Source organism: Carassius carassius, chromosome 4 (genome assembly GCF_963082965.1).
Source record: "Carassius carassius chromosome 4, fCarCar2.1, whole genome shotgun sequence".
Lineage (NCBI taxonomy): Eukaryota > Metazoa > Chordata > Actinopteri > Cypriniformes > Cyprinidae > Carassius > Carassius carassius.
The window spans coordinates 34,449,180-34,465,243 of NC_081758.1; the positions used below are offsets into that span (position 1 = coordinate 34,449,180).

Here is a 16,064-nt window from a genome sequence, read left to right on the forward strand (position 1 = left end):
CAGTTGTTTTCAATTGTAATAATATTTAAAAAAAAATTTGTATTTACTGTATTTTTTTTAATCAAATAAATGCAACCTTGGTGAGCATAAGAGACTTCTTTTTTTTTTTTAAGAAAAAAGTACAGATCCAAAACAGTAATATATGGGTCAAAGATGAAAAAGGGATTTCAAGCATCAAAACAAATAGGTGTGAGACAGCTTAGAATTATTGCTGTTTTCCAAAACATTAGAATTTTTCTTGTTTAATTAAATAGTTTTTTTTCCAAGATAAAAAATAAATATCATAAATTTTTACCATGATTTACAGAAGATACCCACTAAAATGTAACTCATTGTAAAAAATCTTTTTAGGCTTATTTACAACAAGAAGACTTTTACCCCAAATTTTTACATTTAAAATTTTATTTTTTTAACCTATATTCTAAAAAAGTTTTGCCACTTTGTCAGTAAGAATGTTTTTGCTAATTTAAAATACATTCAAATTTAGCTCACTTATTCTTTTACATATTTTAATATGTACAGGTCAGAATAAGTACGTTGTTTACATTTTTAAATGAATATAAGTATCATAATGAATGACAATGGAACATTATTTCACCCATATTTTGACATTTTATGCTTCAAAACTTATTTGAAACCTTAAAAGTAGACACTTTACTTGCATTTAATGTGCTTTCTATGTATATAAAATCACTTTTGTAAATTTCTTATGATGCTGACATTTAAACGTCTTTGACCTGTATATATTTTATTATGGACACAGAAATATTTCATCAAGTTCTTCCAAGATTAAACTATCTGAGCTATGCTATCCACATTAATTTTATAACTTTATACAAACAATTTTTACTTCTCATAAAAAATGCCATTTCATTTGATATTAGGATGACATTTAAATGAAACCAAAAACTAAATCCCAGTTTATATTTTTGATTAGCACATGTCAACCCAATGTGCAGCTACTTGTAAAGAATTTAAATTAAATTACATTTAAACAGTTTCATTAAAATTATTTAAATTTTACACAGTATAAAATACGAAAGAGCTTTTCAATAATAGTTTTTTTAATGACATCTATTGTGTATTGTTTAGACCTTTTTATTCTGTGTACAAAGGTAGCAGATAAAAAAATAATAACTCAGGAGTTAAGAAGGTACGTGGGGTTAATAACAAATGTAAAATGTTTTTACAAAACACATTTCAGTCCAACCATTGAATGTACAATGACTTACCACAGAATGAGACAATATGGCTGCTGTCTTCATGAACAAACTTCCTTGTGACTGCTTCCTCCATGATCTGCTTGACCTGTGTTACACAGAGATAGAAGCTGGCTGTGTCAGCTGAATGGATGCAGCATGATGAATTAAAGCAAAAGTTCTACAGCTTATTTTATGCATTGTGGATGTTCCCATGATTGGTGAGTCTATGGAACGATGCAGGTCGTATGAATATATTCTCTCAAAGCTTAAAAAAAAATAACAAAAACTTTTTTTGCGATAAATACCAGGAAGGAGAGAGTGTATACAAGATGAGTAGGAAGAATGCAGAACGTGACTCACCACCCAAGAGGAAAAGGAGAAATTCAGAGTTGGCACGCATGATTTATGCATAAAGCGCTTCCTCGTCGTGACTGTAGATGGTGGTTCTACAGTACGAATCATTTAAATAAAATTGCAGTCTTATAATGTCGTGACTAGAGTGCACTGCACACATACACACAATAACATAAAGAAATACACATTCCACAGATAATCAGGGCAGATTTTGTAACTTCGTGTGAAGGTAAACCAAAGTCGTATGCATTCAGAATCTAATATTGGCCTAGTTTCAAAGAGAGATAAAATTACACTACCCTTCACTTGCACAAAAGCTTGTTTTAACAGTCATGGTCTCCCCAGACTGCAAGGGTCTTACTGAAAGAAATTAACCTGCTAGTCTGCTTGAGGAAGTGGCTAATGAAAATTTCCTGCTAAGTGTGTTTCCTCTGTTGATACGCTGGACATGACAAGAAAGTGAGAGGAGTGGTAATGTGAAAGTAACCCTGGGCTAAGCAGTGTTTTACACTTGCAATTATGAAAGGGGTTCAGCACCCTCCTGTTTCACCTCAAGTCTTTCCTTATTAAATATTAATGGGTGTCTCACAGTTGCAAAAACTGTCATGCACTTTTCAGTGTCAAAAACAAAAAAAGACAAAAATGTCAAATGGTGACAACAAATGCTCCTTTGTGTTTTCCTCCTTTTTTGTCTTAGTTTTTAGTTTTCTTCAGACATCAAGAATGCATTTACATGGTGACATTTCCAAATACAGACAAGCTAAAAAAATGTATTGCTCAAAAGATGCCCTTTCTTAGTATATATATATATATATATATATATATATATAGAGAGAGAGAGAGAGAGAGAGAGATTTCATTATCAGTATGTATGTATATTATACCTACAAAAGATATATATTTTAAATAAATTATGTTCCTTTGAACTTTCTATTCATTAAAAAAAATATGAAAAATGTATCATGGTTGAGTAGTACAACTGTTTTCAATGTTGATAATAATAAGAAATGTTTCTTGAGCACCAAATCAACATATGTGAATGACTAAATAATCTTGTAACGCTACTGAAGACTAATGCTCCAGTTTGAATTGAACAGTTTGATGAACCAGAATCAATTTCAATGGTAAGGTAAAAATATGAACATGTTAAAATGACCCTGGGTTATACTCAAATGTGAAAAGCCCATTACTGTGAGTCATAGCCTTCTTCTTTAGCATTCAGATTGTGGATGTACTGTTTGTGATTCAGATATTTACTCCCTGACCTTCTATTCTATTTCCCCATTACTAATGCAGCAGGTAAACACAAGCTCTGTAGAGCAAAACCTGTTGGCCTGACCCTGTTGCCCTAAAAAAGAGTCACAGCCTTTCCCGCTTTTTCTTCTGAGAATCTGGCATTTAAAAATCCCAAATCAAACAAAAAACCTAAAAAGTAAACATACATTTCAAACAACCTGATTAATCAGAATAGGCAACATTACTCTTTTGGTTTGACAGAAGGTTTTTGAAAGTGCTTAATTATTGAAAAAGACTTCCTATATCTACAGATGGTGAAATGTAATCCAGTGTATTGATTTCTTCTCACTATCTTATTCATAATTCTAAAACATAGCAGCACATCTCTGTTCTGATCAGCTTAATCACTAGAGTTTAAACACCACGTATGACTCACCTGAGCACTATAAATAACTCCAGAGGTAAACTTATATCCTCCTCCATTCTATAGAATCACACTTATCTAAACCTCCAGAGAGAGAGAGAGAAAGAAGGATGCAAAGGAAACTCTTTCACTCCGAGACAAAATGAATCACACTCATTGGAACACAACAGTATGATTCACAAAGGTACAGATCAGAAGCACGACCATAAAACAAATGCCTGTTATCCTTGGAAACCTAGAATATGAATATACCAACAAATTTAGTACAAAATGTACTAAATAGTTTGTAAAGGCAGAGTCTCTTGCAAACAGCTTTTACTGTCCTTTGTAAGACACTAAATGAAATGCAACATCTGAAGGAGAATCTAAGAGACATGTTTTAGTCATTATCATCATTAGTGGTTTTTGCTAAGTGCTATGGACCTAAATGATACTGCAAACTGTGCTGCTTGAGTAGAGGTGGAAGAAAAGTATAAGGTCATGTTTCATGCATATTCAATCAATACAGCCAACTGGAGTATGCCAACCCTACACTGTTATGAGGAAAAATCCATGAACTGATGATTTGTGCTGAAGGACAGGTAGCCTTGCTGATGAACTCTTTAGTGCATCTTTCTGGAGGTTACAAGTTCATGAAAGCTCTTACTTTGTGGCTAACTCAACGCACAGATGTAAAGAGCTCTCTATTATAGGGATGCCCAAATCCAATACCTGAACTGAAACTGGCACTGATAGTGATGTTTTTAAATGGATCAGTCATCGGTCAAATGTAATTAATTAAAAATTGTTTATCTTAGTCATAAAAACATGAATATGTGCTCTATATATTTCAAGTTTAACAGGGACAGTTAATAAATGAGTCTTAATATTTTTAATATTTATTCCTGTGATGGTAAAGCTGAATTTTCAGCAGCCATTACTCCATTCTTTAAAATAGTTAGGCTGCTTATATTTTTTGTGAAATCCATGATAGATTTAAGGATTCTTTAATGAATAAAAAGTTCAAAAGAACAGCGTTTATTTGAAATGGAAATCTATAGCATCTTAAATGTCTTTACTGTGATTTTTGATCGATTTAATGCATCCATAATGCATCCATACATGCATTCAATACATTCATTTATTAAAAAAATAAATAATTTTAGACGGTTGTGTAATTATAATTTTTACGTTTAGTTTTGTCCAAAATGACGCACTTATTCAATGCACAATGTACTCAAGCACCTTTAGTTTGAATGATGTATTTTGTCATTCATCAACGGAGTCTGACAGCCCCCCTCCCATCTGCTTTACGTGATTAAAGCTGTGACAGTTGAGTACACAAGTTTTTTTTTTTTTTTGTAATTTTCCATGTGAACACACTAATCACAGTATTTACACTGAAAAAACGTTATTTAATACTAATGAGTACACAAATTGGGTTGCAACTAATATTTTAAGAATATGAAGAAATGCCACATGAAAACAAACAAAACAACAACATTCATCATCAGTAAGAGTGCATTGCCAAGTCTGATTTAAAGATCACTGATGCATTAAGAGCAAATAAATCCATGAAGAAATGTCTACTTATCATGTCTAAACTTTTATTGATCAGGGTAGTGTGTATTGATAGGCAGACACTCTATCAAGCTCTGTGTGTGTAAATGTGTGTATGAAACAGAGACTGTAGGGGTCTATTTGGAGCTCTGCTGTCCCTGATTTCTCAGCAGCATGACAAAGGTTTCCATGGAGATGGCAAGGAAATTCTCACAGCTTGGGTTGCCAAGTTACTTCCCAAATGTGTTGGCAACACATTGAAAAATGTTGCTTCAACTCTGAGCAGAACTGGTGAATAATTCCGGCTGTGAAAGGGAATGGCATTTGCCACGATTCATGCCACCAGCAAAATAATTATTTGCTGCATATTACCACACTTCATCATGCTGAGAGAGCGAATAATTTAATTGAAAGGCTAAGAGGTTGAGTGGATTATTACACTACTCAGAAAGAACAGGCAAATTCACACAATGAAAGCAAATATAGCCCCAATTGTACTTCAGTGCTGTCAGTAGCCCACAACGGACAACAAATATTGTCATTTGGGTTAATTTAATATAAAAGTCCCCCTGCAGTCACTCATTTTATTCGTTAAAACTCATCTTTGATAATCAAAATGACATTTTGAAACTTTCTCATAATTTTTTTTCTTTATGTCTTAAATAAAGTCCCAGCCTCCACTCAATCACACCAGCTCTGACTTTCACTCAGGTAACTGAAGTAGTAAATGCTACACAATGGCAAGTGGTAAAACTAGATAAATGGTTATCGGGAAGTAAATCAGTGAGTAAATTTATTTAATTATATATTCACTTATAATCATTAAGTACATGTGATTTGTGTACATGGCAAAATGCATCATATGTCAAGGCTGCTTCAAATTAAATAGTTATGCTCATAGCATACAAACAAGAGAGAAAAAAAAAACATTGACATAATGCCAAAGTGGACTTTTGAGAAAAAAAAAAAACTAAGGAAGAGTCTGCATTTGCTTGCAATATACACAATATATAGTTTTACATATCAAATATGTAGTTTCACACCATTAGAGATTCTCTGTGGGTGGTGTTGATCTAAATCAGTCCATGGTCCATGTGGCTGAACAGGTTTTACATTTCTTGGGGCAGCACATTTCCCATGACACATACATGCATGCTGTTAATGCACAGCAAAATGTCATATTTTGAAGCCAGAGTTAATTTGAGTGTCACTACTGATCTACTGCTTACCCTTACCAAAAAGTAGTATACTTCAAGTTTATTTTATTAAGTATACTTAGTATATTTTAAAATATACTTTATGTAGCAAGTATATCAGTGTTCTAGTAGTATACTTGTAAATGTATGTTTCAATACTCCTTGGGACTAAATTGGCCCACTTTCTAGTATATGAAAGTATACTTTAAGTATACCAGTAGCAACCTTTGAATTTACCTCTATGTTTGTAGTTTGTACTGCAATTATACTAAAAGTGAACTTATAGGTATACTGACAGGCAGTTTACTAATGAAAGACTTTGTACACTTTGAAGTATAGTCTCAGTAAACTACTAGTTCAGTAATTTTATACTCATAAGTTTTCTTTAAGTGAACTTTGCATCATACTTTAACTACTATGTCCCTATTTAGGTTTTAATGTGCATATATTTTGTTATATGAATATCTGAACATGCAAAACATCCAAAGAAAGAACAGGGTATCTGCTTGTAAACAAAAACATTTTATTCTAGATTCATGCATTCTTTTTTAAAACACTTTAATGTGGGTAAGTTTAATAAAAAATATTGAAATAACATTTTAAACAAAAAGCTGAAAAAAAGACTATGAATTGGATTCAGTATGATAATAAAAACCTAGACGGAGTCGATCAACACCCCAAAGCTTGAGTGTAATTATTATCTCTTCATCCGTCGACATTTTATTCCATAAAGTTACAGTTTTGATGCTGTTTCATGTCAGATGACCGTGTTACATGTGTTACATCTGTTGTTTCTTTTTTTCTTCTTCACTTGTGTTTTTTGGGAAATTCTGTGCAGAAGATGTGTACTAAAACCCTCTACCATATAATAATAAAAACACAGATTCCAGGAGCACAAGTATAGCTCAAATATATTTAGAACTTTTTGTAAGTATAAGTCAAGTATACTTAAATGTCATTTTAAGTATATTTCTGAGGAGTACATAAAGCCCATTTCTGAGAAGTACATAATAAGTAAACTAAAAGCATACTTTCCTATTTTAAGTTTAAAGAAGAATACTAATAGCACACTTGAATAAACTTCTTTTTCATAAGGGTATTTATTATTTTATATGTTCATTAAAAACAGCTAGGCCCCTGTAATGCCTTTTTATATGCTTCTTATTGGTCATTTGTGACATTCTGCAGCCAAATATATTTGCATAATGACCCCAAAACTGTATAATTGTGTGTTGTCCGAGGGGCAACACAATATCCTATACAGATGTTTGAGTATCATCTCTCTTACAGCACTATGTGGTCCCTTTCTTGTTACAAATAAATTCAGTCAGTCATTATCTTTGTGGGTTTATTTTGTAAAAAACACATGGGACCCAGAGTACTGAACATCCCTGTATGTCTTTCTTATCCGACACATTGAGCTTAGTTAATAGACCTCTCTCCTAATGAGCTGATGATCTGAATCATTTGTGTTAAATAAAAGAGACCCCATGACCTGGACTGAAAACTATAGCTCTAACACTTCCTATTTACCTATTTACCCCATGTTTTACTGAAAAAAAATTACATTTGTTTTATGAAAAACTCACCAAGAAAAGCAAAAGGTATAATTCTACATTATCAACATTTTCTGATAATAATATAATACAGGTGCTTCTCAATAAATTAGAATGTTGTGGAAAAGTTAATTTATTTCAGTAATTCAACTCAAATTGTGAAACTTGTGTATTAAATAAATTCAGTGCACACAGACTGAAGTAGTTTAAGTATTTGGTTCTTTTAATTGTGATGATTTTGGTTCACTTTTAACAAAAACCCACCAATTCACTATCTCAACAAATTAGAATACTTTATAAGACCAATAATAACAATAATTTACTGTACATGTACTCAATACTTGGTAGGGGCTCCTTTTGCTTTAATCACTGCCTCAATTCGGCGTGGCATGAAGGTGATCAGTTTGTGGCACTGCTGAGGTTGTGTGGAAGCCCAGGTTTCTTTGACAGTGGCCTTCAGACCATCTGCATTTTTTGGTCTCTGGTTTCTCATTTTCCTTTTGAAAATAGCCCATGGATTCTCTCTGAGGTTCAGGTCTGGCGAGTTTGCTGGCCAGTCAAGCACACCAACACCATGTTCATTTAACCAACTTTTGCTGCTTTTGTCAGTGTGGGCAGGTGCCAAATCCTGCTGGAAAATGAAATCAGCATCTTCAAAAAGCTGGTCAGCAGAAGGAAGCATGAGGTGCTCCAAAATTTCTTGGTAAACGGGTGCAGTGACTTTGGTTTTCAAAAAACACAAATGGACCAACACCAGCAGATGACATTGCACCCCAAATCATCACAGATTGTGGAAACTTAAAACTGGACTTCAGGCAACTTGGACTATGAGCTTCTCCACCCTTCCTCCAGACTCTGGGACTTTGGTTTCCAAATGAAAAACAAAACTTGCTCTCAAAGAGCCTCTGAAAAGAGGACTTGGGACCACTGGGCAACAGTCCAGATTTTCTTATCCTTAGCCCAGGTAAGACGCCTTTTTGACATTGTCTGTGGTTCAGCAAATTCCTTGACACATCTGTGTGTGGTGGCTCTTGATGCCTTGACCCCAGCCTCAGTCCATTCCTTGTGAAGTTCACTCAAATTCTTTAATTGAATTTGCTTGACAATCCTCATAGGGCTGCTGTTCTCTCCGTTGGTTGTGCATCTTTTTCTTCCACACTTTTTCCTTCCACTCAACTTTCTGTTAACATGCTTGGATACAGCACTCTGTGAACATCCAGCTTCTTTGGCAATGAATGTTTGTGGCTTACCCTCCTTGTGAAGGGTGTCAGTGATCGTCTTCTGGACACCTGTCAGATCGGCTGTCTTCCCCGTAATTGTGGGACCTAGTGAACCAAACTGAGAGACCATTTTGATTAGCTGATTGGTATGTGACCATATTCTAATTTATTGTTAAATGTGGCCAAAATCATCACAATTAAAAAACCAAAGACTTGAACTACTTCAGTCTGTGTGCATTGAATTTATTTAATACACGAGTTCCACAATTTGAGTTGAATTACTGAAATAAATTAACTTTTCCACAACATTTTCTTTTTTGAGAAGCACCTGTATAATATAATATAATATAATATAATATAATATAATATAATATAATATAATATAATATAATATAATATAATATAATATAATATAATATAATATAATATAATATAATATAATATAATATAATAAAATATATAATATAATATAATATGATATAATATAATATAATATAATATAATATAATATAATATAATATAATATAATATAATATAATATAATATAAAGAGGTTCTTTAAGGACACACTGATTAGCAATGGATTTAACTAGCTGTGTTAAAAGGAAGCTGAGAAGGAAAGGTAAACAAATGGAGGGCTGCTGGGCAGAGTGTAGAGAGGCTTTCTGCGCATGACCCTCTCCTTGTGTCAACACAGGTGTGGGCAAGAGAGAGAGATCGAGAGAGAGAGAGAGAGAGAGAGAGAGAGAGAGATAGACTGACTGATCGTGACAGGCACAAAATGAGGCTTTTGTTGCTTTGCCTATGCTCCTCGTCTCAGCAATGTAATATCTGTAATAATGATCTTTCATAATTTTAGTTAACAGCTGCAAAAGGGTAAATATGGACTGCAAATGGCAAATGACTCCAGGTTCCAAGCAGCTAAGCTGTAAACACGGCGTGGATCAAGAATACACTGTCATCATGAGCAGCATACAGGATGAGAGTTCACCTGCCTCCACTCTTCTTGATTAGCTGTTCCAGTCATCATAATAATGTGTTTCAAGCACTGAAATGTCATTTTTTTATGCATCTACTAGGATATACTGAGACACAGAGCAATGACAGACTATATACCAGGCCCTGACTGCCAAGGACCTCCAGGTGAAATGCCCGACATCCAACAAAAAAAAAAAAAAAAAAAAATTGATCACAGATTTATATTAAATTGGACTCATAGTAGTGTCAGACGGGGGAAGATTGCCCCCTTTGAGAACAATGTGCATTTACTTTGAAATTGTAACTAATAAGTTTAGCATGTGCAGGATGCTAATGCATAAGCCATTGTGTTAATAATTAAATAGAAAACTATTGCTAATTTAAATATTATAGCAAGAAATGTAAAATTATTCAAATAGGGCATCTCACCCTACTACTGGCTAAACTGTTGAGACCAGGGACGTGCACAGACATTTTGAGGGGCAGGGGCTCAAGTGAAATAAAGGGCACTTCTCATAATTAGGTTTTTTTTTTTTTTTTTTTTTTAAACAAAAAAGTATATATATATATATATATATATATATATATATATATATATATATATATATATATATTAACGCAACTCTGACTTCCTTTTTAAAAAAAAAAATTTAATTAATTTTATCTTCCTCAAACTCACGCAATTGTTTCATTTTCAAAAGATGTCTATAAAATAATCAGTTCACAGAAACCATGGTCTCCTTAGTATTCACTAGGTTTATAGAGCAGCAAAGGAAACCATTCCACAATGTGCATGTTTTGAAAACATTTTCTATGCTACTAGTTTCAAGTATATGAAGAGTTCAGATGCAAAAGCCTCTAAGTGCCATCTGAAATTTTCTTATGAGCTTTTTTTTTCAAGCTCGTATTTAAGTTCAGTAATTTAACTTAAATGACAATTAATAGGTAATTTTCATTGCCAGCAATGTGAAATAAGTGAACATAAACATACAAGCTTGATAAAAATGATCATTATTGAAGGAAATTTCAGATGGCACTTAGAGGCTTTTGCATCTGAACTCTTCATATTTAGAATAACCTAAATAACTGCATCAAACAGGGGGGCGTGTTTTACTAATAATTTGTTTATTTTTGCACAAGGCACTACATCGTTTTAATTATTTTGGTGTTATCAGAATACATAACACTTTAAAATTAAACTTACCAAAATAATTGAGTAAAAATTCAATAAAAGCCAATGTCATGTATGTATTTGTGGTGGTATGGAATACTATTTTATAAAGGTTTCGAGGAAATAAAAAAAGTTAAATTACTTAAATAGTTAATTTATAAATATTGTTATTTTTAAAGTTTAATGTTAACTTATTTCTACTCAGTTTTATTTATTAATGTACCAGATACAGTTACTCAGATTTACTAAATTTTTTTGAGTGTATCCTCCATCTGTTTGCATCTGCAGATTTTTTCTAAATTCACCAATTTAGATTTCTAAATTTCAGGGGGAAAGACTCTTGATGCAAGTCAATAACTGGGGACGTTCTGTATGCAAATTAGGCGTCAACTAGTTAAAATGCGCACATTTGCATCTAATTGACAGGGAAATGCAGGGTAAATAGGATAAACTAAATAACTAAAGCATATCACCTGGTGGTGATATATGCTTATTTTATTAACTTATTTTATTACATGGCTTGGTTGAATTCCAATGTAGAATGCGGTCTGTTATAACCAACAGACCGCTGTGCAGAGTATAACAGACCGTTGCCATGAAAAACAGAGCGTTGCTATGGACTCACAGGATTCTAACCGTAGAGACGGAGCGGACTATTTTCTTTAGCGGAAGCAATACAATCGGGGGAGGGGGAGAGGGAGCGCTTCAGAACTCCTGACCTGATATTTAGATACTATATTTCAATAAATATATTTGTTTGACAGGGAAGCTGTGTGCAAACAGAAATATATATATATATTTTTTTTAATAAAAAAAGCATCCCAGAAAAAAGGGCACTTTCTCTCCAGGAATAAAAAGGGCAGGTGCTCAAGCCCCCTTTCATGTCTATGTGTGCACGTGCCTGGTTGAGACAGAATTAAAAAACGACTGCATATGTTTAATTCTTATGAATATATATATATATATATATATATATATATATATATATATATATATGTGTGTGTGTGTGTTTTTTTTCTTAAGTGTCATTCATTTAAAATATAGGTTTTATTGAACAGCAAAGATGTTCTTAAATGCTCTCCTAATTAATGAATGATTAATAACCCCATTAATTACAATAAGCAAAAAATGTATAATTACATCATGCCACTTCGAGCCTTCTGTGCCAGTTCTTACCCCCAAGAGTCTAATTTTAATCTTTTTTACGAGAAAATAAAAACTATAATTTTTGCTCTACAAATCGTGCTCACAAATGGACACACTTTTTTTTTTTTTTCATAATACAATGTCATAGATCACTATTTTCAATAATCCTAAAAACTGTTTCTACTGACTAATCACACAGATGCTGATATTCACATGAAATGACAAAATAAAAAATAGCATAGCCATTTATTTGAAGAGTTGAGATTCATGGAATTCTTCCCCCATGTTCATTCTTGTAACTTTTTTAATTGTTGCATCATTTCTCATTATTTATACATTGCACCACATGACTACAACAAGACGTCCATGAAGGATGGCGCACTGATCATTTGGCAAAAAGCTATGAGTTTTACATTTAAAAGCAATAATATAACACAGTGGTATCGCTAGAACATCCACTGTATACACTCATGTCTGTATCACTGCCACACAGGATAGATAAGAACATTAGTGTCTGCAAACAAAACTCATAACAGTAAACCATAAATCATCAAATCAGAATTAGTCTGCTTTGAGGAAATCATTAACAAATTCACACCAAATTTAGGGCTGCACAATTAATCGAAATTAAATCACAAAGGCGATAAATCATGATTAGGCAGAAGCTGCAATTGTCATGCGTATCTTTCAGTGAAGCACAGTTCTGTGATCAGTAGTAAGATGCAGTAAGATGCAGATGGAGTAGCATTTACTACACAGAGCCATAGTTCACTGAGAAGATACGCAAACAGCTGTCATTATCGCAAACGATTTCATAATCCTATGATTATATCGTCTGCGATTATGAACACAGTTTTAAAAAGCTTGTCAGAGAAATATGGCTCTGTGTAGTAAATACTTATCCACCTGAAAGTGTGATGGAGATTTACTACTAATCACAGAACCGGCTTTACTGACAAAATGTGCATAACAATTGCGATTAATCATGTTCGGTTAATCGTGCAGCCCTAACCAAATTCATACAAAACCTCATCCATTGCGCAAATCCTTAGACAAACACTCATGCAAATACACAGACAGAACAGTCCTTGCTTAAGCCAAAAGGATTATTGACACCTATTAATCAGATGAAATGACTGAAAGGCAAAGATAACACAATGCATTTTGTGCTGCAAAAAGAGATGGGACTGGCCTTAAATCAATATCACAAATAAATCAAACAGTGTTGGCAACTCTCACAAGATAAATAAGCAACCGCAGCTTCAAAAACAAGCCCAATATTATTATATTATTTACTATAATCAACGTTCTTTTATTATCATTTGTTTCTGTTAATTTGCAAAATATTAACCTGAGTTTGAAGAGCAAAAACAGAAGTTATTTTACAAAAATCATCCAACTGTAACAAAGCGGGAGGGCACGGACTATCCTCCAATCACCTGCGAACAAGAAAATATAATAAAATAAACTGGAACCATATGTATCTATTATTAGTATAACTGCTTGTTTATTTATTGATTTAATGATAATTCGTTATAAAAATATTTTACAAATTGATTTAGGTCCTTTTCTTCCCCTGCACCATTCACCTTCTCCCATGTTTCCTCTCCATCTCTGCTGGTGGCGTTGTTAATCTATTTACGTCTAATAACCTTCATCGCTTGTATTACAACGACACACGTCTGCGCGTTAAACACGATTTTAGTTTAGAAGGGGAGGAGGATTGGCTTTTAGCTGCAAGTAGACAGTATCAATAATATATTGGGGGGGGAAACAGCTACCATAAATGTAAAGAAACGAAGCTGCTTGTCAGGTTTTCCTAACAAGCGACCATATATATATATATATATATATATATATATATATATATATATATATATATATATATATATATATATATATATATTTTTTTTTTTTTTTTTTTTTTTAAATAAGCACAAAACCCGTGATTTCTTTTTAACGCGGACTTGGCAACTCTGACAATGAAACGTAAGCTGTATTTTACGTCCAAAAGAAGAAAATCTATGAACAAGCACACATATTTTAAAGACTATAAACCACATTGCAGTTGTAATACATAGAAAGTCTTTATAGAGTGCTTATGGGTTCGTTAATTTCACCCGCAAATCTATGACTGTAACAACATCACATTTGAATAAAATAGTCTCTAAAATGTCGTACTGACTATTATATGAAGTCTGACAGGTGCTTGATGGGGAAAAACTGATAAACAGCTGTAGCATATTCAAGAAAAAATAGATATGTAAAAAACTATAAATAATTAATAAAACAGGCTACTGAGTGCTGAGATCGCACAGTTAGGCTACATATGATTTTACCACAATACAGTAACTATACAATTAATTAAACAGAATAAATATGTTTATTTTGCTTTCTTTCTCGTAAAATGTTAGCTCCGGTGTTTGGTTAACTCACACCACACATTTTGTAGGCATGTCTGAATCATGAGTCACATTATAAAGGGCGTTTCAGTCTTATTCTCACTTGGCTTTAATTGCTTTACAATCATTTACCTCCTTCTTCACGTTTCGCAGCAGTCTCTGGCGGGTTTCGGCTTCTAGGAAATAAAAAAAATAATTAGGCTACACACACACACACACACACACACACATAGAAAATGTATTGTTTAATATGAGAAAATGTAAAAGTCAAACGTGTGATGTTGTTTAGAAGTGTTTCGAAAAATGAAAGCAGAATTTTGTCGCACCTGCTGTTGTGGTTGTCATGATTATAGTATTGCGCGCTCTCGCTCTCCACTCCACTGACGCTTGGCACTCGACTGGATGAAGCCAAAGCACTTCAATGTTTATGGTAGCAGGCGCTCCTGCGAGATCACGTGACTTCTGCCAGAGCTATTCCTACAACGGTGGAGATGACGAACTCCCTGTATCAAGTCGTTCTACCTGGAGTCAGTTATCCGTTAGAATTTCTACTCATCTCAAAGGCAGCTGCTCGGGTGTAGTGCTACTTACAAAAATTAGATGGATCATTCTCATGTTCGTTCACTGAAGTCTCTCCCGGTTAAAGCGTGTGACTTTTGTGTTGGCTGACTCAAACTTAGAGCATTAGCATAGCGTTTGGGTAACGTTTTTGAAAGAAAATTTCTTTGGTTGGAGCTGATGAACGATTACGCCCTTCAGTGAACCAATCGCTGTTCTGAATAACGTTACAAGACTTGGCGGTAACTGTACTGATATGCCCAACCGGGCGATCAGGACCCCGACGCGAATAATATACGTATATAATCTCAATACCATAGACCCTCATACTTTTAGATACGCTGTTGTTTATAAATGCTACTGCTTCTTTTAGCTTTTAATATACTGTTTTATTCTGATTAAAGCTTTAATACAGCACAGCAACCATACGCGCGTCCATGTAGGCTAGCTACCCTTACAAAAAGAAGTTTATTCAAGTGTGCTATTAGTAGCCTATAGGCTACTTCTTTTAAACAAAAAATTAGGAAAGTATTCTTTTAGTTTACTTTTTATGTATTTCTGAGAAATGGGCTTTATGTACGTTTCAGAAATATACTTAAAATGACATTTAATTATACTTGACTTACACAAATTCTAAATATATATTATTTATATATTGTGCTCCTGGAATCTGTGTTTTTATTATTATATGGTAGAGGGCGCTAGTACACATCTTCTGTACAGAACACCCCCCCCCCCCCCCCAAAAGTGAAGAAGAAAAAAGAAACACCAGATACTAGCACATGTAACATGATCATCTGACATAAAACAGCATCAAAACTGTAACGTTATGGAATAAAATGTTGACCGATGAAGAGGTAATAATTACAGTCAAGCTTTGGAGTTTTTCGACTTCATCTGCGTTTTGATTATCATTCTGAATCCAATTCCTAGTCTTTTTTCAGCTTTTGGTTCAAAATGTTATTTCTTTATTTTTTATGAAACACATTAAAGTGTTTAAAAAAAGAATGCATGAAGCTTGAATAAAATGTTTTTCTTTACAAACAGATTTCTTTGTTCCTTCTTTTGAAGTTTTGCATGTTC

The 16,064-nt window shown here is 33.5% G+C and overlaps 1 protein-coding gene across 5 annotated transcripts in view; it reads right to left on the bottom strand.

Moving 5' to 3' along the window:
- sgsm1a (small G protein signaling modulator 1a) overlaps positions 1-14,854 on the bottom strand; it is a 33,524-nt gene extending 18,670 nt beyond the window's left edge. For 4 of the 5 annotated variants that reach the window (XM_059548599.1, XM_059548600.1, XM_059548597.1 and 1 more), the window contains exons 1-3: positions 14,750-14,854; positions 14,556-14,599; positions 1,233-1,308 (exon numbers count right to left, since the gene is read on the bottom strand). In XM_059548599.1, coding sequence (XP_059404582.1) covers positions 1,233-1,308; positions 14,556-14,599; positions 14,750-14,768 — 139 coding nt within the window. In that variant the 5' untranslated portion in view covers positions 14,769-14,854. The remainder of the gene's footprint in view (positions 1-1,232; positions 1,309-14,555; positions 14,600-14,749) is intronic. The other variant, XM_059548598.1, reaches the window with a different exon arrangement.
- Between the last annotated feature and the right edge of the window lie 1,210 nt (positions 14,855-16,064).